The sequence below is a fragment of the Drosophila rhopaloa genome, unplaced genomic scaffold (assembly GCF_018152115.1).
Source record: "Drosophila rhopaloa isolate 14029-0021.01 unplaced genomic scaffold, ASM1815211v1 contig_3, whole genome shotgun sequence".
Lineage (NCBI taxonomy): Eukaryota > Metazoa > Arthropoda > Insecta > Diptera > Drosophilidae > Drosophila > Drosophila rhopaloa.
The window spans coordinates 19,837,206-19,859,458 of NW_025335123.1; the positions used below are offsets into that span (position 1 = coordinate 19,837,206).

Genomic DNA, 22,253 nt, shown 5'->3' on the forward strand with positions numbered 1-22,253 from the left:
TGGGATGCTGTTGTGGCACCTGCCACTTGAAAATTCCACACGGCTTCTGTTTCATTTTGATTTATTTGCTGAAATTTATTGTTAAAGTGAATGGAGGCGCAAAGTTGCCAGCAAAAAAGGGGCGGGGCTGGGGGGTGGCTATGTATAACAGGTGGTGAAGTGTAGGTGAAGGCCGCCGTCGCGCCCATAAAATATCTGGCCGTGCGAGAGTGTACGGCTTCTTTTTCACCCGATTTCCTGTGGCTCAACTCCATCAATCGAGAGGTTAGGACGAGGAAGGATTCTCAATCAGAATCAGTTCCAGCCATTGACACACACACACACACAAGGGCACCACATTAGGAACTAACCACATTCGGAACTCGTAACCATTCTCATGCCCATTTTCCTGGCCACACAGCGAACAAAATCGCGGAATTTTACCATTGGAGGGATATATATATAGAGATATTCACATTGCTGGTTTTCCGATTTGATATCCATGTTTTATTTAGAAAGCCTAAATTAGAAAAATACTGGAAAGAATGAAATATGTACATATATGGATATATAATTTCAGAGACGCGAGTTCTTTAGTATATAGCCAATCACATACTATGCTTTTTGAATATCTTAGAAGGAAAAGTTTCTTTAACAACTCTTTAGGTTCAAATTTTCATTTTCACGATGTTTCAGCACTGTGCGAATTCTTAAATTCTAAATGTATAATATTTCTAAATAAATATAACATTTGTAAAGCTTTAAAATCTAATATTTTGATTTGATCCTGGTATTTTAAATAGTTTCGGTAGTGTTCATATTCCTGTTTAAAGTTTTTTTATTCGAATATATTTCATCATTGAAATTTTCTTAGTGTACAGTCCCCTTTTCTTACTTCCATCGTCGGTGGTTCAGTCGCTTCCCTGAGGTCTCGGGCAGAACTGATTGAATTGAATATCAGTTTTCAGCTGGCACAGTTACCCAGAATGCCACGCCCCTGCCGTCCAAGCTCCGCACCCTCCGCCTCCCCTTTTAGCCCTCAAGGTTCCTTTGGCGTTCTGGCTTGCCATTTGAATTTGAATGGAAATGATTTCACTTGATTTTCATATTTTTATTATCTTCCCTTCGGGCTCACCTGGCACACACACACACACACATCCACACATCAGGATTCATCTCCCCCTCTCAGTCGCTCATCGTATGGCCCTCTCTTTCGCACACCCGGTCGCCTTTTTGACTTTATTAAAATGAATTGTAAACATGGCCAAGGGGAAGTATTTTACCTTATTTACCCGGCTTACCTGGCCACAACTTTTGGTCGCTCGCAGAATGCAATTCTCTAATTGTCTTCAGATTTTGGCAAACATTTGAGGTTGCTAAGTGGGCCAACAAGCATTGCATTTCTCTGGGTAGTATTTTAAATCAATTCATTAGGATAATCAAATAAATATTTATTCAATTGTCGGTGGCATTAAAAAATGTTATGAAGTATGTTTAAATTTATTTCTGTTTTTATTTATTTAAAGTTATTACTTTCGTATACCAAATTGTTATACGTTCATAGAGACACCAAATTAACTACCAATTACCAAATATAATTTGTTATGTTATTATAATTATAATTTCTAATAATAATTTTTCAATAACTTTCTATTATAAGTTAAAACTACTTTAAAATTTGTTTATCAACTAAATGCCAATGCAAATAAAATGTTGGAAATATTATAATTATTGGCTTTACCCAATTATTTGTTGAACTCCATTTGCCGTGACCCCGCCATTGATTTGGGAGCACAAATTTTTTGGCCACTTGTCCACGAAGCCAGGAGCCAACCACCCTGCTCAGCTATATATATACTTTATACTATATATGTGTAAGTATGTGCATGCGGATGTATAATTTAGCAGGAGTAGGAGGAGCAAAACGGGGCCGAAACAAAAATATAAATAAGAAAGAATATGATTACGTATACGCAACGTGGAACTTCTTTAACTTCAAGTGCGTGAGAGTGTGTGTGTTGGTGTGTGTGTGTGCCTGGTCATTACGCACGTAGCATTTGTATGAATGGAAAAACCACCCCACCCCTCCCCCTCCCCCTCTCCATTTTCCTTGCCGCATCGCTGAGCACATAAAAATAAATCAAGTTTTTCTTCATTTCCTTTGCTGTTCGTCGACTTTTCCACTCCCCCCCACCCTCCTTATTTTCCCTGACTTCTTTTTGTGTTTGCCTGCCATATGCCTTTTTTAAGATTTTAACTTTATGTGGCATACTTACGGGGATACAGGCGGTAAAGGCGGTGCAGGTGGAAAAGCTAACGACGCCGCTGACCGCGTGCGTCCTTAACGCGTTTTTTATGCTAAAACTAAATGAAGTCAAACACGGGCAGGAAACAGAGAAAACAGGTAACAGGTAACAGGTAATGGCAACAGCCAACAGGCAACAGGCAAGAGGCAAGAACGTCGGCAAACAGGAACAGCATAAGCGACAACACATGGCGATAAAAGCGACGGGGCAAACTAATATCTACAAAATAATAAAATGCCACGGGCATCAGCCGCAGACAAGTGTTCAACAGCAACAGGCTATATAACCACAAGTGGTAACAGCATCGACAAAAATGCCAGTAACAGAAAACTACAAGTTACACACAAAAAATAAGGATTCTTTAATACACAATATAGTTCCTTTATGTGAAAAAAGAGAACCAAAATCGATGGTGATTAAATGGGAATAAAAATTAGTAATTATTTGTATCAGTCATTTGGCATCCTTCAATATGTTTAGTTTCTTATAATATTTCTAAAAGAAAATATCTCACAGAATGTTATTTGAAAAGCTTAGAAATATTTTATACATTCCAATTTATATTACAAATGAAAATTACCAAATGTTGTATATGCAGCAGTTCTGCAAAATGAATTGCTTTATTTATCAGCAGACTTCATACAAAATTGTATTATTCAATTAAATCGACGCCCTTTCCGCTCAGTGTAGACAAAAAACAAAAGACAGCATCCAAAACAAACAGTAAAAAAGGCATAAAACCAAGCGCAACAGCCGCAGCGATAGCAATAAAAGTATTTATTTAACCGCATCACCAACAGACAACAAAATCTCAATTAATTTACATAAAAACCACAAAAACAAAACGGCAATATATAAGTTATAAGCAGAAGCAACAGGCAATAACAATGTGTGGAAATATACACCAGCAATAGCACAAATAAATCAATGGAATAATTTTAAGGCTTTGATGATCAATGATCCGAAAAAAGTAATTTTACATTTTTTGTATATATATATCAGCATTAGCCCAGTAACAAAAATATTTCTTATAAACTCGTCTACAAATTAAAGATCTAAAATAAATCTATTTATAAAATCCCTCAGTGTAGTTAATAAAAAAAAACAAATTCAATTAGAAATTAAATCAACAATGTCAATAATAAAATGACAACCAAAAAAGGAAACAACTAGCAACATTGAAAGCTGAAAAGCAGCAACAAAAAGAGCTATATTTACAAACCCCATTTTTTAAGAAAACTGCCATTGAAAAAAACACCCCATAAAAGGTGTGGGATATGATTAAAGTTAATCATACATTTTTGTTGCGTCCATCAAATGTGTGGAAATTGAATTGAAAAGCATTTTATTGGCAAGGCAACCCACGTCCCCCAATTTCCAGCCATGGCCCACCTTTGAATGTCAGCGATAATTTTCAGCATTTTCAACACGTCAACGGTACGTGTTGATGATGCTAACAATTTTCCATTTCCATTGCAGCAACAAAAAATGGGAAATAGCGGGGTGGAAAATTCATTGAAACTGCAAGGGAATCCAGCGCTATAATAATGCTATTGCCAGAACTTACACACGATTGCACTGCGAGCGTTTATATTTCATTTCCTGTTGCATTTTATTGCTGACTCCATTATTCGCTGAGGGAGGAGGGGAAAAGGGGGAGGGGGGAGTGGGTGGAGGGGTGAGTGGGTGGTCGGATCTAATCGGGTTATGCCACTGGATAACTGGGTGCCCCGTGACTACGGATGTCAGGGATTAGCAATAGTCCATGTCACCTAACCTTTATATACTTTTTGGGGAATACAATTTTGTAAATAAAGAATAAACTAACTGAATTTGGCGTACTTAAAAAAGGAAAACAAAACTTTGCAGCATCCGTAGGTTTAAATAACCCAGTCTAAGCAATGAAAAGTCTATAAAGATTTGATATCACTTGGAAAGGTGCAAAAAAAATACCTCATCTGTTTAATGAGCTTTCGGATCTAAATTAAGTCGTAGCACACTATAGAGACCTTCATTAATTACACGATGAAATCGAAGACCCATGGGATAAAACTACCAACTTCTAAACATTACCAATTATAAGACGGACCTTCATATTAATATACTTATTATGCTAGGTATCTTAATAAATATTTTATAAATCATTTATATATGAAAATAATAAATTATTTTCAAATTCATCTGGATGTTTATCAATCTATGTTAATAATACGTTTTTTAAGGCATTTTAAATATAGCCACTCCTATTCTTATGGACACAGTTTAAATTTCAAATATTGGAAATATTTGCCGCAAACTGATAGAGTATTTTTAGAGACTCCGTGGAGCAGGCGGCGGTCGATTAAGCCATCGATTTGAACTGTCTGTTATTACTTTATTGTTCTATATTTATGCACATGCAGTGGCTGTAGTGCCCTTCGAACTTCGCACACAGACAGACAGATACACGGCCATATAGCAACAATGCAGCAATGTCCTTGCTCCTTGATGGCAATGGATTGCCGAGCAACCAACCCAGCAGCCCACCATCCCAAAAACCAACCCACATTATTTTCATATTAGTTTTGAAAAGCGCATTATGTGCGGTTCGCCCGCTGCCCCATTTTGTCCGGGTTTTTGGCATGTGTAATGGCTCGCATTATTATCCTCATTTCGGTGTCCTGTGGCCAGCCCCCAAATGAAAATATGCAAATGCCAGGCGGTTGCGAATTCTTTGATACCAGATACGGATACAAATACAGTTCCAGATACAGATACAGATACAGATACGATGAAATTTGCCTCTCCGCTAATCTCTGTCTGTGAAACCGAGGGCAGACATATTCCGAGGACATTGGAAAAGGCCAAGGATCAAGGACCAAGGACTCAGGACCAAGGACCCGACGGGACTGCAATTGAGTGGGAGCCCAGCAAAAACAAAAAACATAAATGCAGCTGAAGCAAGTGCAAATGAGCGGTTTGGCGGAGAAAGGAAAGTGTTAATGGGTTATTTTAACTATTTCTTGAGTTTGCTTTACTACTCAAATAACAAGCATTTCTGTGTTAATCGTTCACTATTAAGCTTTCTGTTCATAATCCAATTTAAACAGAAATTAACTTTGCATAAAGTGGTTAGAGAAATCAGGTTATTCTGTTCCTTAGAATTTAACTATATCATACTTGGTTGATTTGTAAGGATAATATTTGCCATTATTACTCATTGATTAAAAGTTCTTTTAAAATCAGTAGTAAATAAAAATGTACACACCTTTCCAATAAAAAAGGATTTTGAAGTATATAACAAACTGCAATTGAAAATAATTATTTTTAACGGAAAGTTCTTTCGAATTTTAGAATAAATATAAGAAAAGAAAAAATGTTTTATGCAACATAAGTTTATTTCCTTACTCTTCCTTATATTATTTTATTGTTTCATGAATTTCTTATTTATAAATGCTTCCACAATTTGCAGCATGCTAGAGTGTACAAATATGCAAAAATAATATTCAAAAGATATGCATTTGCCGTTTTAGTCATGTCCTTGTTTGCTGAGAGTTGTGTCATCACAGCTTCAGGTTCTGGACACACTCCATTGCACACCCATCGAAAAACACACAGCAATCGCAACTTGTTTTCCTCTAAACATACATACATATAAAAGCCAATAAGTAATTTTTGGGCTTAGCCTTTGGGCCAAATCAAGCGTAAACTGTCCGATAAACCGATAAACAAAACAATTAATTGCATTGTGACTGGCCCATGTCCTTTTTCTGGACCCTTTTTAATGACTATTTTACACACACGACTTGTCTTTCGGCATACGATTTATTATGATTGGGGTTCGGCATTTGGGGCTGGGATTGGGCTCCTCCGTCGCGCGGTTCACTGACTTTTCCTTTGGGGATGCAAATGTCCTTCCCGACCAGACGGAAACCGAAACTCCGAAAGTATGCCATAAATAAGGACGAGAGCAAAGTGCACGGCATATTTGACTCCTGAATTGTTCCTCTGTGCGCTTAAAAATATATATACAATAAAAAATATATTCATATATTTTTTCGGCGGGGCGGAGGACTGGCAAAGTATTTAATAACAGTGGCATGCCTCGAAATTTGTTTCTCAAGTAATTCCCGGCCAACCAAAATACCCGCATATTTGATGCTGCACAAAATTTCGCCAAATCACGCGAAACATTGCAGGTACAGAAAATACCAGCGCTTAATTCCTAAAGTAAGTTTGCCCATCGGAAACTTTCCGATTGGTTTTCGTTGTCTTGACAGATAACCAATTAAAAATTGTTTTGATTATGAAAGTTTAGTCTAGATGTCAAAATCAAAGTTAACATGACAGCAAAATAATGAAAATTATAATTGATTTTACAAACTTTTAAACCAAAAAAAACATTTAGCTAAAAATTTAATTAAACAAAGCAAGGAACGTTTTCTTTTTGTATTTATTTATAAGGCTTAATTGCCAATGCTTACCAAATAGTCTGTGAATCTCATAAGACAGGTTTAAATGCCATTGAAAAATATGTTTTTAAAAACTTTGACCAACTGGAAAATTGTATTTCATTTTTGTTTATTTTTAAAATGGAAAAAAGTAAAAGCTTTTTAAATATATATATTTTTTAATTATTTATTAAAGTATGCTTTTACTAAGTAAGTAATAAGTTGTATATTATTTTGAGCACCTTAACCTAAAAGTCTTCTGAAGGAATCTGGTTCAAATAAGAGTATTTACCTAAACTCGGAGTCTATAAAAATCGTCAAGAAAATAGGAGAAAATCTAAACGAAGGTTTGCAAAATTGAATAAAGAAGTGACACAATCGACAAGGATACCGACGCTGATACTTCCGCCCGAAAAAGAAATGGCATGCTGCAACTGTCTGTGTGTGAAAATTTTCCGCCCAGTTTTCCAAGACTTTTCCCCTTTCCCACCCACGTATTGCCTATAACAAGCCGCCAATTACGATAGAAATCTAGAGAATGTGCAAAATCGAGCAAAAAATTTGCGACTATAAGGCGAAAACAAATTTACATGCAAATCCATTTTAGCCATGGCAAGGACACGCCAGGAGCCAAAATGGCGACACGCTCCCTGTCTGTGTGACTGTCGGAGTGTTGGAGTGTGTGTGTGTGTGTGTGTGTGGGTGTATTTCAGCCAACAAATTATCTCAATTTAGCATAATATTTACTGAACTGCATTGAACCTTTGCCAGACGACACCAGCAGCAAAAAGGAGGTGGAAAATCTGGTGGAAAGCGGAAAATCCCTGGGCAAAAGAATTGTGGGTGCACGGCGGCAGGAGGAAAATGGGGAAATCCCCCAGAAAGTTGGCAATTAGAGCTGCACAAAGCTCGTGATTGTAATTGCCAGCTGGTAATGTTAAATTAGCCACAAAAATATATATAAAAAAAAACATTTATATACCGGGATGTTAAAGTGGTAATAATTAAAAGTTTAAAGATGGTTTACCAAAAGTTAGATGAAACAATATAATAGTTCAAATTATAATATAATTTTTTCGTGACTGTAACAATATTTTCAAAATATATATACTAGTCTAATAAATTGCAATTACACTTGTTGGTGGATTGTATTTTGGTCAATACAATTATTTGGCCTTTAATTAAATAAAGCGAATATCCGTTTGGCAAATATATGTGTACTTCCATATTTAATTGACTGATTTCGTTTGTGTACAGTGTTCCAAGCTATTTTTGAAAAGTATTTGTTTTGTTCTTTGTCGATGCATAAACTCATTTCGCTGTTAATAATTGCATTGGCTGGCTGTTCAATAAAACATAAATCCAATATATTGGCCATACTCGCGTATTTAATCAAGTGTTTTGTCGTGTTTAGATTTGCGTCACGATTGCAGCACCACGCGGTGGAAAAATGTCGCGGCTTTGGCGCCGTTTCATGAGCTAAGAAATTGAATTGAATTTCAAGTCCTTGTCGTCCTGGTCTTGACTTATGGGTCCTACATCCTGTGAGGGGTGCTCCTCGATGCACTCTCACCTTTCCCCGAAATCACCTGGCTGTCGTGGGCATCCATTTCTTGCGTGGCGGTCTGACATTCCATTTCATTCCATTCAATTCGATTCCATGGCACCCGGGCTCCTCCTCCATTTGATATCAGTCAAACTAATGGCGCTTGATTCTGTCTATTGAAAAGTCCCATTGCTGTCTTGCCTTGGGGGGTGGGGGGGTGGAAAATTGGAGGGGCTGGGATATTGCAAACTTTATTTTTGGCTCGCTGCATTTCGCTGACATTGAAAAAGGTGCACAAGACACAGGAAAAGTCGATGCTGCCAAGAAATAGGAAAATTCCCAGGGGTGCCACAAAATTCTCTGGTGTTCTGACAGTCTTTTGAAATGGTGCCTCAAAGTATGCTGCAAATGCATCATTTTATTCTCCCGAATCTCAATCAGCTGAAATTGAAACTAATCCCCTTTTAATATAAATATCAATATTATAAATATCATTACGATAAGATAGTTATGGAAATATGTCTAGTTTGAATATCAGTTTATAATATTTCTTTAAAATGTTATGTTCAAAGAAAGCTTTAAGAAATTACCCAAAAATATATAATAATAACAAGAAACTCAGATGTATCTACTGGAGTTTGGGGCACAGATATGTCCCTCAAAGTTGTTCATGCAAATCAAGGTTGCAACTCCGATTGAGGAAATTGGCCAAAAATGTTGTGATCTTGGTAAATTGCTGACCCAATTATGCAATTTGCTGTGCCCAATCGATTCGGGACTTTCAATTATCACAAATTGAAACCCGCTTTACAGCAAATCCTAATCCGACAAATAGAATATATTGCTGCCGAGGTGTTGTCCTGCCAAAAGGATTCACTTTCAATTTAAGTTTTCTGCTCTTTTCCTTTTTTTTTTTTGCGTACGAGTCTTTTGCCCCCAGAGCTTTTTCAATTTACTAACGGAAATCCAGGCAGTGAAGCGCATTCAATCAACTGCTCCTAACTTTGTTGCGAGGTGGGATTGGTCGATGGGATTGGAGGTGGGAGGTGGCACTCTGGGGGAGGGGGGATTCAGATGGCCGGCATTAAATTTATATGTCAATAAATCTCGAAGAGCAAAAGGCAAACGCCAAGTCATTGGCTTTTGCGGATATGTGCGAGTAGTGCTGGGAAAACTTATTAGCCGGCGCGTTTAAGGCTATTAAACCAAGTCGGTTGGTGGGAGGTCGTGCCACATACACGGCTATAAATCAGAGGCCTGACATGGCCAGCAATATAGCCTGCGAGGGGTATTCCAAAGGGGCAGGGGGCGGGGGGCAGGTAAATCCAGTGACACCTACCCGACACAAAGGACTAACACAACAGCTCAATAACACTGAACTTCTGCTTAAATTTGACAAATTCACATGTCCTTTGGGGCATAGAAGACACCTGTAATGCAAGATTTGATTAAATGCTTGGGAATGTCCTTTGTTGAGTTCAATACCAGGCCTTATAATTCAAAGCCTTATTAACACTTATGTTTAAATTTAAAGCCACCTTAATGTCACTTACTTTTACTTAAGATAAGCTTTAAATTTCTATTTAATTTTTTCTCAGATAAGATTGGATAAGACCTCATTAAAAAAAAATTAACTATTTAATTAATTATACTTAATTTAATTTACATAACTGCGTCAAAATTCATTTATCACTTCATTTAAATTTCCTTTAAATTTGAGTTATATGAAACTTGCACATGCACTTTTATAATTATTTAATTTTCATATAATATTCCTTTAATTTGCTTTAACTTAAATATCACTTCAGTTTTACTTACCTTAGAGTTACACCTTTATAATTCAATAACTTCCACTTTAACGTAACTTAAATCTCAATACAATTCCAGCTTAATTACTCGGGTTTTCCTTCCTTTAACTTCAGTTTCCGTGTCATTTTACTTGAATATCTCTTAAAGTTTGCACATGTTGAAATACATATTGCAACAATATTACTTCAATTGCACTGCAATCTCACTTCGTCCTTGGGTATTTCATGTTGCCACAGAAAGCGGCTAATCGCACACATGTAAGCACATTTCTCAAGCTTTTCCACCCACTCCTATATATGTGTGTGTGTGTGTGTGTGTGGATACAGTTCATTTTCCGAGTGCGTATGCGTAATAATTCGTCACTGGTTTTTGCGGCTGGTTGTTGGGTTGCTGTGTTGTGTTTGCCGGATTTAAGCGTTCGCTATTAATCAGCCAGTCAGTCAGTGTGCAAGCCACTGGTCCACTTCACACCCTTTGGCCACTTTTCGGCGAATTCTGGTCCTGGCATAAATCTCAGACAACGCGTCGTATGAGCGATGTCAAATGCAGGCAAACTGACTGAGAAGTGCCGCCCCGTTTACCCGTTTTCTTCTTTTCTTGTCTTCCCCATTTTGTTGGGCATCATTAATAATACTTTTTAGTTTGCATACACATGCGTATATGTGGTGGCACTTCCCATTTACCCCTTATTTTCCTGGCTAACAAATTGCCCGGCTCAGGGCACAACAAAATTGCAATTAATCAAGCAGACAAAAATCTGCCCCCAAGTCCCGAGGCCTGAACTTTACTCATATAGAACCTTTCCACTTTCCTGCCTTTCCATATGATTTCGTTGCCTGACTAATCAATGATTGAGAGAGCATTCATTCCCGGTCATCGATAAATGAAAAGTCCTGGCAGGCAAGAGTCCTGGCCTGATTATCCGCAGAAAAGAATGCCGGGGCCAAAACCAAAATGGCTAGAAAAAGGAGCAAGAAATAAGTATAAAAGACGACCCAAGAAATTAAATTATTTGTTAGCCAAGGCAAACGAGGAAAAGGAGTCCAGGAAGGAGATCTAGAAAAAACGAGCCTGACAACAAGGCCACACACGAGAGCACACTGAGAAAAACTGGGTGTACATTTGAAACTCTATCGAAAAATAAACTAAACATAAGTACTGCCTATATAAGATAGATTAGTGTTTTAAGCGACAAAATTAAATATTAATTTTATGTATAGCTGGTTAGTATGATTCTTAAAAGTGGCTGTTTTTAAACCATTCAAAATCTCCATTTACTTGCCCTTATATTTGTAAATATTATATATAAAAATTTAAAATCCCCCAACATAATTTTGCTCTGTGTATGAATCCACATTTGTGAGTGTTTGGTTGTGTGTGATGGCTTCGTTCGTCTGGCTGGGCAACAAGTGAAAATCCATTTGTTAGAGGAAATCGTGCAAAAAGCTTAAATACGAAGCTTAAACATAAGTAGCAACGAATGCCGCACACACACGCATAAGGACCCATACACCCACACAATCACCCCCTGAAATACATATATATATATGCATATGTGGAGCAGGCCAAAAACTAAATGAAGCTGCCTCCGTGTTTTTTTGTACCTTCCTTAAGGGGTTGCCCTAACTTTTCACTCGGTTGGCTATATATTTTCAAACATCATTTATGAAATCTGATTAAATTAAACTTTTCAAACACGCATAATTAACAAATCTGTGCTTTTGTTGCTGAGGCTATTTTCTGATTTTACAAAAGTTTTTACGATTAATTTATTGGCTATGGTATCTGATAAGCCTTTTATCGAACCGATTGTTGGTTCTAAATTCAAATAGTTTACGGAGGCCTTACAGTAAACTAAACATAAAGAGTTTGTTACTTTAATTTGGACGGCCCTAAAATTAATAGAAAAGTATTGAAAGCTGGAGTTATATTCAAGTTTTGATTATATATGAAAAAGGTATTTTCCTCGTTTCTCAAAATAAAATATGATACAAAATAATAATATAAAATTTATTTTTGGAAGAGTATTCAGTAATTCTTATTATTTTGTAAAGATTTGCCTTTCTACCTTTTTATGCTTTCTCTCCTTTCTTCCCATTCTGCTTCGTCCGCTTTTGTTGCCGTTGTTGTTGTTGTTGGGACCTCGTCTTAGCTTTTAACGTGTTTTACCGTTCGTTTCTTTTTGCGCATAAAATGAGCAGGTAACAGGTTGTGTTTGTGTGGGTGTGTGCACGGTTCGACTCCCTTGGGTAAATTTTCGTATTTAAAATATATGACCAAGAAATTTTCAAACATTATTTTTTAATTTTATTTTTTTTTCCAGCCCCTTGCCAAGTTTTTGCGCTCTTTTCTTGCCGCAAATCAATTTGCCAGGACCAAGAACGAGGTGGAAGAAGGGGAGGCTGCAAAAAAAGGGGGCATAGCGGAGCGGAAAGGATTGCCAAGTAGACGTTGTTAGGGGTGTACTCCTGAATTTATGTTGCATCCACCCCACACAAGATGGAACGCTTTTTCGGGGGCTTTGAGTCTGCAGTGGAGCGTATGGAAATGCATTAAGTCCCCGAGATGGCTGCACGTTTGGGATCTGCGGATGGGATTATCTTCGCTCGGAAAAATATACACATACACCTACAAATGGTCATATATGGTATGCAACAAAAAAAAGAGCAAGAGACCCGATAATGCTCAAAGTGGGGCCAATGATGTCGACTTAAAACCCAGTCAAGTGCCGGCTGAGAACTTTATGGGGCAGATTGTGGCCTAAATTAACCGGTTGATGGATCCCAGCCAAGTCTGCCACTTGTTTTCTTGGCTGACGGATAACTTTGGATACAACTTAGCGAACAGAATACACAAATATAAAGACAACCTTCGCAAAGTTTGGCAAACAAAGGAGGGAATTAATGTGCTCGGCTAGATTGTTTGGAATTTGTTGATGAAATGCAATTTATTACTAAACAAGATAAATCAAAGACAAATACAAAATCATGTTTTATATATTTATTTTATTTCTTTTCATACCCATAAAATATATGTATATATATAAGTATATATAATAAAATTTCAGTCAAAAGTTTGCAACGCAGTTAAGGGAAGAATTCCAATGACCCACAACTGGCCTTCTAGATTCCATAACTTTACAAAAAATAATCCGATTTCAAAGTGGCATACCTCTTATGACTTGTGGTTGGATTCTCTAAAAATCTGCATTCAAAATTTTCATTTTAGCGTTGACTGACTTTTTGACCCATTTTCATGTTGGTTATTTCTAAGTTTCCGATGAGTTGCCCAAAGGTGACCCACAATTGGACTTCTATATTCCATAACTTTACCAAAAATAATCCGATTTCAAAGTGGCATACCTTTAACCACTTGTGGTTGGATTCTCTGAAAATCTGCATTCAAAATTTTCATTTTAGCGTTGACCGACTTTTTGACCCATTTTCATGTTGGTAATTTCTAAGTTTCCGATGAGTTGCCCAAAGGTGACCCACAATTGGACTTCTATATTCCATAACTTTACCAAAAATAATCCGATTTTAAAATGGCATACCTTTAAAGACTTGTGGTTGGATTCTCTGAAAATCTGCATTCAAAATTTTCATTTTAGCGTTGACCGACTTTTTGACCCATTTTCATGTTGGTAATTTCTAAGTTTCCGATGAGTTGCCCAAAGGTGACCCACAATTGGACTTCTATATTCCATAACTTTACCAAAAATAATCCGATTTTAAAATGGCATACCTTTAAAGACTTGTGGTTGGATTCTCTGAAAATCTGCATTCAAAATTTTCATTTTAGCGTTGACCGACTTTTTGACCCATTTTCATGTTGGTAATTTCTAAGTTTCCGATGAGTTGCCCAAAGGTGACCCACAATTGGACTTCTATATTCCATAACTTTACCAAAAATAATCCGATTTTAAAATGGCATACCTTTAAAGACTTGTGGTTGGATTCTCTGAAAATCTGAATTCAAAATTTTCATTTTAGCGTTGACCGAATTTTTGACCCATTTTCATGTTGGTTATTTCTAAGTTTCCGATGAGTTGCCCAAAGGTGACCCACAATTGGACTTCTGTATTCCATAACTTTACCAAACATAATCCGATTTCAAAGTGGCATACCTTTAAAGACTTGTGGTTGGATTCTCTGAAAATCTGCATTCAAAATTTTCATTTTAGCGTTGAACGAATTTTTGACCCATTTTCATGTTGGTTATTTCTAAGTTTCCGATGAGTTGCCCAAAGGTGACCCACAATTGGACTTCTATATTCCATAACTTTACCAAATATAATCCGATTTCAAAGTGGCATACCTTTAAAGACTTGTGGTTGGATTCTCTGAAAATCTGCATTCAAAATTTTCATTTTAGCGTTGACCGAATTTTTGACCCATTTTCATGTTGGTTATTTCTAAGTTTCCGCCCAAAGGTGACCCACAATTGGACTTCTATATTCCATAACTTTACCAAAAATAAACCGATTTCAAAGTGGCATACCTTTAAAGACTTGGGTTTGGATTCTCTAAAAATCTGTATAAAAATTTTTCATTTTAGCGTTGAACGACTTTTTGACCCATTTTCATGTTGGTTATTTTTAAGTTTCCGATGAGTTGCCTAAAGGTGACCCACAATTGGACTTCTATATTCCATAACTTTACCAAAAATAGTCCGGTTTTAAAGTGGCATACCTTTAAAGACTTGGGTTTGGATTCTCTAAAAATCTGTATAAAAATTTTTCATTTTAACGTTGATCAATTTTTCGACCAAATTTCATGTCATATTTTTCTAAGTTTCAAATAATCTAGTAAGTAACTTCCTAATCTTGTCAACCAGTGTTATTGGACACAAAAGCCATAGGCAATTGAAGATAGCATCGAAAGGTGGAGATAAGATTTCAGATGGGTTTATAAAACCTCTGATAGCTTGAGATAAAACAATCAGTGTAAACGTTCAAGTTTCTGATAAAAGTTGTTAATTTAAGATATTATCAGATAAAATCAAAGACCTTTAAGTGAAATATAAGGTCTTAGAAAGCTTTCATTTTTTGACTACCGAAAATAATCTCAGAATCGGTAAAGAGTTTATGAGCAACACGTTTGAGTAATAAATAGATCCAATAATACCTTTTCCGTTAGAAGAAACTTGCCAATGCAATAAAGATAAAAGGAAATCAAAGAATGCCTAGATACACTAATTACGAACATTGGCAGCCGAGCTCTGATTTATTTCAGCAATTGTGGTAATGGATGGTAAACATTTAATGAGAGCAAATAAAAATCAATGTTGTAGTAAGAATCGAGAGAAATAAATTGATTTATTTGCCGTGCGTTGATAAAGAAGTAAGCGTATATAGTATAGCATATAGTTCAGTCGGGAAAGAAGAGAACATCGGACTTGGATAGTCTGGGGTGCGGCGATAAGACTGGCGAAAAACAATTCTTGTCCCAAGCGCAGCCAGTCCAATGTACAGCCGACCAACTAATCGTGCTCATGAATTGCGGACATGACTTCCAGACAAACGCAAAACTAGAATTACCCAAAAATACCATAGTGCTGCCAATTTTGTCTTTTTTCGTATTGTTTTAGGGCGAAAATGGCTAAAAAAATACGAAAATCTCATTATTTTTTTATAGTTGTTTTTTTTTTTAAGGTATTTAATTGTGGGTATCCATATAAAATCCTATTCTTTCTTAAAATAACCTAAAATAAGCGTTATTAACTATGTTTTCAATATTTTTTTATTTATTGATCTGATCTAGTTCTGTCATTATGGCTTTTTTCTGGTTGTTTTGATAGTGAAGAATTAAAAACGGAGTTTGAAAATTCCAATTAATATTTTATTAGCAAGTTTTTTGGCAAAAATTAATTGTCAATAAGAAAACAAATTTGATGTTTTCCCATTATTGTATTTAATAAAGCATTCTATTTGAAGCATCATATTTTCATACTTCCCAATTAAATTAACGTTAACGTCTATAAGGCTAATTGCAAAATATTGACAGCTCTAGAAAGAGCGAACCATTCGATGTTCACAGATAAGATTAAGAAGTTCCCGCTAAATGGCGGCCACTCCTACGGGCTTCTATAAAAGCCTCGATGTCTGAAGCTGTGCCAGTCATTAGCAATTCTCAGATTCACTTGGAAATGGCCAAGAATTCGTGGCGGCTTCTTTTGGTGTGCCTAATCCTAGGGCTAATGCCCGGCATGAGTCAGCAGGTGGGGTTTATGGGGAGCACGTTACGTTGCAATCGCGATTAGGCCCCTTAATCGGCAATTAGTTGATTGGTTGTTTATGGTTATCGTTCTCCGTCTCGTTTTCTTAATTTCCAGGCGGCTTTGGCCGACTCGGATTACTATACGGCCGGAGTGGTGGAGTTCCGCCAGTCGATCCTCAGCGCATCGGCCTGGTCGGATTCCCTCGAGGGTTATGTGGAGATAATACACTCGGAAAATGCCAGTGCCACGGACATTATTGTGTTCCCCGAAAGCACGCTAAACTCCGTGGGCTCCACCACGTTTGTGCCCAATCCCGACGATCAGATAAATCCCTGTTTGAGTGATCCGAATGCCACCTACTACGAGGAGTTCCTGGTGACCCTATCGTGTGCGGCCCGCAATGCCAGTAAATATATCGTGATTAATCTGACAGAGAAACAAAAGTGCACGGATGTTCCGGAGGATACGAGACCATGTGCCTCGAATGGACTGAATGTGTTCAATACCAATGTGGTCTTCGATCGTCAGGGAGTGGTGGTGTCCAGATACCGAAAGGTGCATCTCTACGGCGAGGCCAAGAACAACACCTACCTGCCGGAACTGATTACTTTCGAGACGGACTTCGGGGTCACCTTCGGGCACTTCATCTGCTTCGACATCCTATTCTACCAGCCTGCCCATCAGCTCGTCGTGGAGCAGGGGATCACGGACTTCGTCTACCCGGCCATGTGGTTCTCCCAACTGCCCTTCCTTACAGGTGAGACATACTCGTGTGCGAGATAAAGAAAGTGGGGCTAGTTCATTGACATGTGTCTCTTATCACGGCCAATCGATTGCTAATTGATGGCCCTCGCAACCTCTCAAGACGAAGTGCCTTTAACCGATTATGCACTGCGAAAAATAATCGGACTTACGGTTGTAAAGACTACAAAGTCATTAATGGCAGGCAATTAAGCAGTAAAGCTATGACATGTAATTATACACTTAGCCTTGTCTCAGTGGCTTTTTAGAAAAGCGCTACACTAATATGTAATAAAACTAAAGAACTCATTCTACGCGAACTCTTCAGAACAAGATGAACTGAGTAGATTTTAACCCCTATTGTAGTAGAATTACTTTAGCTTTGAAAATGATCACAGTTTACTAAGGTTTCTTACTTTTTGTATCTTTTCATTAATAGCTGTTCAGACCCAACAGGGTTGGGCCTATGCCAACGATGTGAATCTTTTGGCATCTGGAGCCAGTCGACCCTCCATCGGAAATAGTGGTTCGGGAATATATCATGGACGTTCTGGTACTTTGACCAGTGTTATGAGGCAGGATTCCGGTGAGAGGACTATCTATGTGGCCCAGGTACCCAAATATACCCGCAGTATATCCCTCCAAAAACGTGTTAGGAGGAGTACTCCGGAGATCAAAACGCGACAGGTTGCCTCAAGCTCAAGTTTCTACATGAAGCGGGATTATGTGCAGAACTATGAGTCTGATTTGCTGCAGATAGACCAGGGAATTAGTGGCACCATCAATAGAACTATTTGCCAAGGCAGCTTTTGCTGTAACTTCGATATAGCCTGGAGATCCCTGGAGAGTACGGTGCAGAATGGTAGCTACTACAGCTATCGGTTGGGCACCTACGATGGTTGGCGAAACGAACAGCAGGTGGATGCCAATTACATCCGTAATTGCGCATTGTTTACTTGTTCCGGGGACTCTATCGATGATTGTGGCACCCTGCTGCCCACCGAGGGTGCTCTTCAGCAGCCCCGAGTGGCCTTCACGCGCCTGGTGATCGAGGTCACCTATCCGGAGTCGCGGGAGTTCCTGCTGATCCCCGACACTCTGAAGGATAATCTGCTGCCCTTGGAGCCCAATCAGTTTGAGTGGTCGCAGCAGAAGCCCCATGAAGACAGGTGAGATATCTAAAATGCAATTTTAAAACAAAATCTAAATAATATTGGGGATTTTTGTGATCCTTAGCTACGTCCACGAAGTTCGCTTTGCGCTCAAGGAATCGCAGGAGGTTAGCAACCTGTTGACCTTTGCCATCTATGGTAATTACTACGACAACGAGTGCACTTTTGGAGTGGGCACCGAGGAGGAGCAGCTGGCCTGCGGATACAGAAGCGGATCCTCTGGATTGACAATCCTTGGGGGATGGCTAACGATGCCACTGGTTATCCTGGTTATCACCTGGAACAGGGCTTAATGAGATCAAAGTGTATATCCACAGAAAATTACAATTAACTTAAGATCCACAAACTGTTGGATTACTTTTTTTTTTTACTACATCTATTTCTCGATATTAACAGTATTTTTACAATTAAAATTTAATAAAAGATGCTATCGCCCGTTAGTAATTTACTTTGATGTACCTTGACTGTTGATGATAGCATTTGTTTATAATAACAATATATACACTAAACATTTTGCAGGTCAAAATTATCATAAGCAGGTGGTTTTGGTATACACTACGTACGATACATTTTATTACTGAACAGTTAAGACATTAGTCAGCTGCTTATTTAATTAAATCTTAGTAAGTTATCGGCTAAATATTACACCTTCAGTAAATATTATACCTTCCCACCTAACAAATAGGTCAATAGATAACAATGAAACAAAAGGAATTTTAATGAAATAAACTAAATATAAATCTTAAGCTTACCAATTTGCGGAATTTCACTAGAAAGGCTTATCTTAATTAAGACATACCAAGTATTTCAGATGACTATATATATAGGGCCGTTTTACTTGGTTCAATATCGAAAGCTAATTTTTTGCCAGTCTGTGTTACTTTGCAAAACTAAGGACATGATTTGGAAATGGAGCCTTTTTCTCCTGAGCCTTGTAATCGCTCAAGGAGCATCGGAAAGTATAACTTTTTTAGTTTTTGAACCCAAAAATTTTAAATATATTTTACAGGACCCTCTGGCCGATATTAATAAAGAAGTAACGGATAAACTTAAAACTTTTCTGGAGAATTTTACCGGTCACTGGCAGGATAACACGGAGTTTCTCAACTGGATTTCAAGAATTCGTTCAGTAGTGAACAAAAATGGAACCGATTTAGCTGAGAAATTCGCAATTCGATTTGGCTTTGAATCTTACAATATTGAACGGTCGATTTTGGAGCTACAAATCTCAGATCGTATAGAGGAGTTGGATAGCATTATTCCCCAACAGAAAAATGAAAAATGTTTAGAATTTTATGTGGCTCAAAAAACTATTCTCAAGAAAGCACTTAAGCAATCAAATTCGAAGAAACTGGAAAAGTTATCGGCCAACTCGCTCTCTTGCCCGTACTATCATTATGACTATCCCGAATACTTGAAGGTGGTGGATGCCATTAAAATGGCGCAGCACGCCGTCTAATCGTCCTTTTTGGGCCTTTATAAAAATCACATAATAGTGATTAAATAAATTTTGCGCATATTAAGTTTCTTCTTCACTTTTAAGGCACTCGATTATAGAGTGTTTTCATTTTTAGTAGTTGGCAATCCGCGACTGCCTAAAAGTTGGCTTTAGTTGTAATCATTTAACATTTAAACTGTTTGTATAAAATGCAAAACTCTTCCATCGAAATATCACAATCAGTGATAAGGTAGTTGATAATACCAGTCTATCAGATTGATATATACTTTTGGTAACGAAAACAATTGATAAACTTGTAAAATGCTAATTATAGATTGTTGTTTCCTTATTGTTAGGGCCAATGTCCGACTTTAATGGTAAACAATATTAAGCCATTTATTTGTCTCTTTAGTTAATTTGATTGTGAAGTGACCACACAATCGAACAGGTACAGACAGAAATTTGTTTTCGATTGGTTTTTAGCAGATAAGATAAACCCATCTCTTCCTAAGAACTACTATAAAAACAGCCAAGTTTGGAAGTTGGCAAGTCATTTACCAATATCTAAGTGAGCAAAGAGCATGGCCAAATCTTTCTTGGGTTTTTTCCTATTTTGCATAACCCTAGGGTTAAGCCATCAGGTGGGTGACTTCCGATCGGAAACTAAATGAAAATAGACTAACTCCCATTTTTGTGGATTTCCAGGCTTCACTTTTAGAGAATGATTTCTATACGGCTGGTGTGGTGGAGTTCCAACCTTCAAATCTCTTGTCCGATAATCTAGACGCCTATTTGGAGATCATTCAGTCGAAAAATGCCAGCTCTACGGACATTATTGTCTTCCCAAAGAGCACCCTCAATAATATGGGTAATACGAGCTTTGTACCTAATCCCGAGGATCAGATAAATCCCTGTTTGACTGATCCGAATGCCACTTACTACGAGGAGTTCCTGGTGACCCTATCGTGTGCGTCCCGCAATGCCAGTAAATATATCGTGATTAATCTGACAGAGAAGCAAAAGTGCGAGGATGTCCCTGAGGATACGAGACCATGTGCATCGAACGGACTGAATGTATTCAATACCAACGTGGTCTTCGATCGTCAGGGAGTGGTGGTGTCCAGATACCGAAAGGTGCATCTCTCCGGTGAAGCCAATAACAACACTTACCTGCCTGAACTGAGTACTTTCGAGACGGACTTTGGGGTCACCTTCGGGCACTTCATCTGCTTCGACATCCTGTTCTATACTCCCGGCCATCAGTTGGTGGATCAAGGAGTCACGGACTTCGTCTACCCGGCCATGTGGTACTCCCAACTGCCCTTCCTTACAGGTGAGACATACTCGTTGTCGGGATAAAGAAAGCGGGGGCTAGTTTATTGACATGTGTCTCTTATCACGGCCAATCGATTGCAACCAACCGATTATGTAGATTATTACTTTAGCTTTGAAAATGATCACAGTTTACTTTTTGTATCTTTTCTTTAATAGCTGTTCAGTTCCAACAGGGTTGGGCTTATGCCAACGATGTGAATCTTTTGGCATCTGAAACCAGTCGTCCCTCCATTGGAAATAGTGGTTCGGGAATATATCATGGACGTTCTGGTACGTTGACCAGTGTTATGAGGCAGGACTCCGGTGAGAGGACTATCTATGTGGCCCAGGTGCCCAAATATACCCGCAGTAGATCCCTCCAAAAACGTGTTAGGAGGAGTACTCCGGAGATCAAAACGCGACAGGTTGCCTCAAGCTCAAGTTTCTACATGAAGCGGGATTATCTGCAGAACTATGAGTCTGATTTGCTGCAGATAGACCAGGGAATTAGTGGCACCATCAATAGAACGATCTGCCAAGGCAGCTTTTGCTGTAACTTCGATATAGCCTGGAGATCCCTGGAGAGTACGGTGCAGAATGGTAGCTACTACAGCTATCGGTTGGGCACCTACGATGGTTGGCGAAACGAACAGCAGGTGGATGCCAATTACATCCGTAATTGCGCATTGTTTACTTGTTCCGGGGACTCTATCGATGATTGTGGCACCCTGCTGCCCACCGAGGGTGCTCTTCAGCAGCCCCGAGTGGCCTTCACGCGCCTGGTGATCGAGGTCACCTATCCGGAGTCGCGGGAGTTCCTGCTGATCCCCGACACTCTGAAGGATAATCTGCTGCCCTTGGAGCCCAATCAGTTTGAGTGGTCGCAGCAGAAGCCCCATGAAGACAGGTGAGATATCTAAAATGCAATTTTAAAACAAAATCTAAATAATATTGGGGATTTTTGTGATCCTTAGCTACGTCCACGAAGTTCGCTTTGCGCTCAAGGAATCGCAGGAGGTTAGCAACCTGTTGACCTTTGCCATCTATGGTAATTACTACGACAACGAGTGCACTTTTGGAGTGGGCACCGAGGAGGAGCAGCTGGCCTGCGGATACAGAAGCGGATCCTCTGGATTGACAATCCTTGGGGGATGGCTAACGATGCCACTGGTTATCCTGGTTATCACCTGGAACAGGGCTTAATGAGATCAAAGTGTATATCCACAGAAAATTACAATTAACTTAAGATCCACAAACTGTTGGATTACTTTTTTTTTTTACTACATCTATTTCTCGATA

General features: G+C 38.4%; 3 protein-coding genes across 3 annotated transcripts; all 3 read left to right on the forward strand.

Moving 5' to 3' along the window:
• The first annotated feature begins 16,206 nt into the window (after positions 1 to 16,206).
• On the forward strand, positions 16,207 to 18,541 carry LOC108049950 (vanin-like protein 1). The gene is made up of 4 exons (XM_017131357.2): positions 16,207 to 16,289; positions 16,404 to 17,046; positions 17,470 to 18,199; positions 18,267 to 18,541. Exons 1-4 carry the CDS (start codon positions 16,218 to 16,220, stop codon positions 18,493 to 18,495), a joined length of 1,674 nt encoding a protein of 557 aa, XP_016986846.2. The 5' UTR covers positions 16,207 to 16,217; the 3' UTR covers positions 18,496 to 18,541.
• Positions 18,542 to 19,058: 517 nt separating this feature from the next.
• LOC108049955 lies at positions 19,059 to 19,725 on the forward strand. The gene is made up of 2 exons (XM_017131366.2): positions 19,059 to 19,157; positions 19,212 to 19,725. The coding sequence occupies exons 1-2, from the start codon at positions 19,101 to 19,103 to the stop codon at positions 19,659 to 19,661; spliced, it is 507 nt and encodes a 168-aa protein (XP_016986855.1). The 5' UTR covers positions 19,059 to 19,100; the 3' UTR covers positions 19,662 to 19,725.
• A 108-nt stretch (positions 19,726 to 19,833) lies between these two features.
• On the forward strand, positions 19,834 to 22,203 carry LOC108049945 (vanin-like protein 1). Its single transcript, XM_044461228.1, has 4 exons — positions 19,834 to 20,281; positions 20,346 to 20,973; positions 21,132 to 21,861; positions 21,929 to 22,203. The coding sequence occupies exons 1-4, from the start codon at positions 20,222 to 20,224 to the stop codon at positions 22,155 to 22,157; spliced, it is 1,647 nt and encodes a 548-aa protein (XP_044317163.1). The 5' UTR covers positions 19,834 to 20,221; the 3' UTR covers positions 22,158 to 22,203.
• Positions 22,204 to 22,253: the final 50 nt, after the last annotated feature.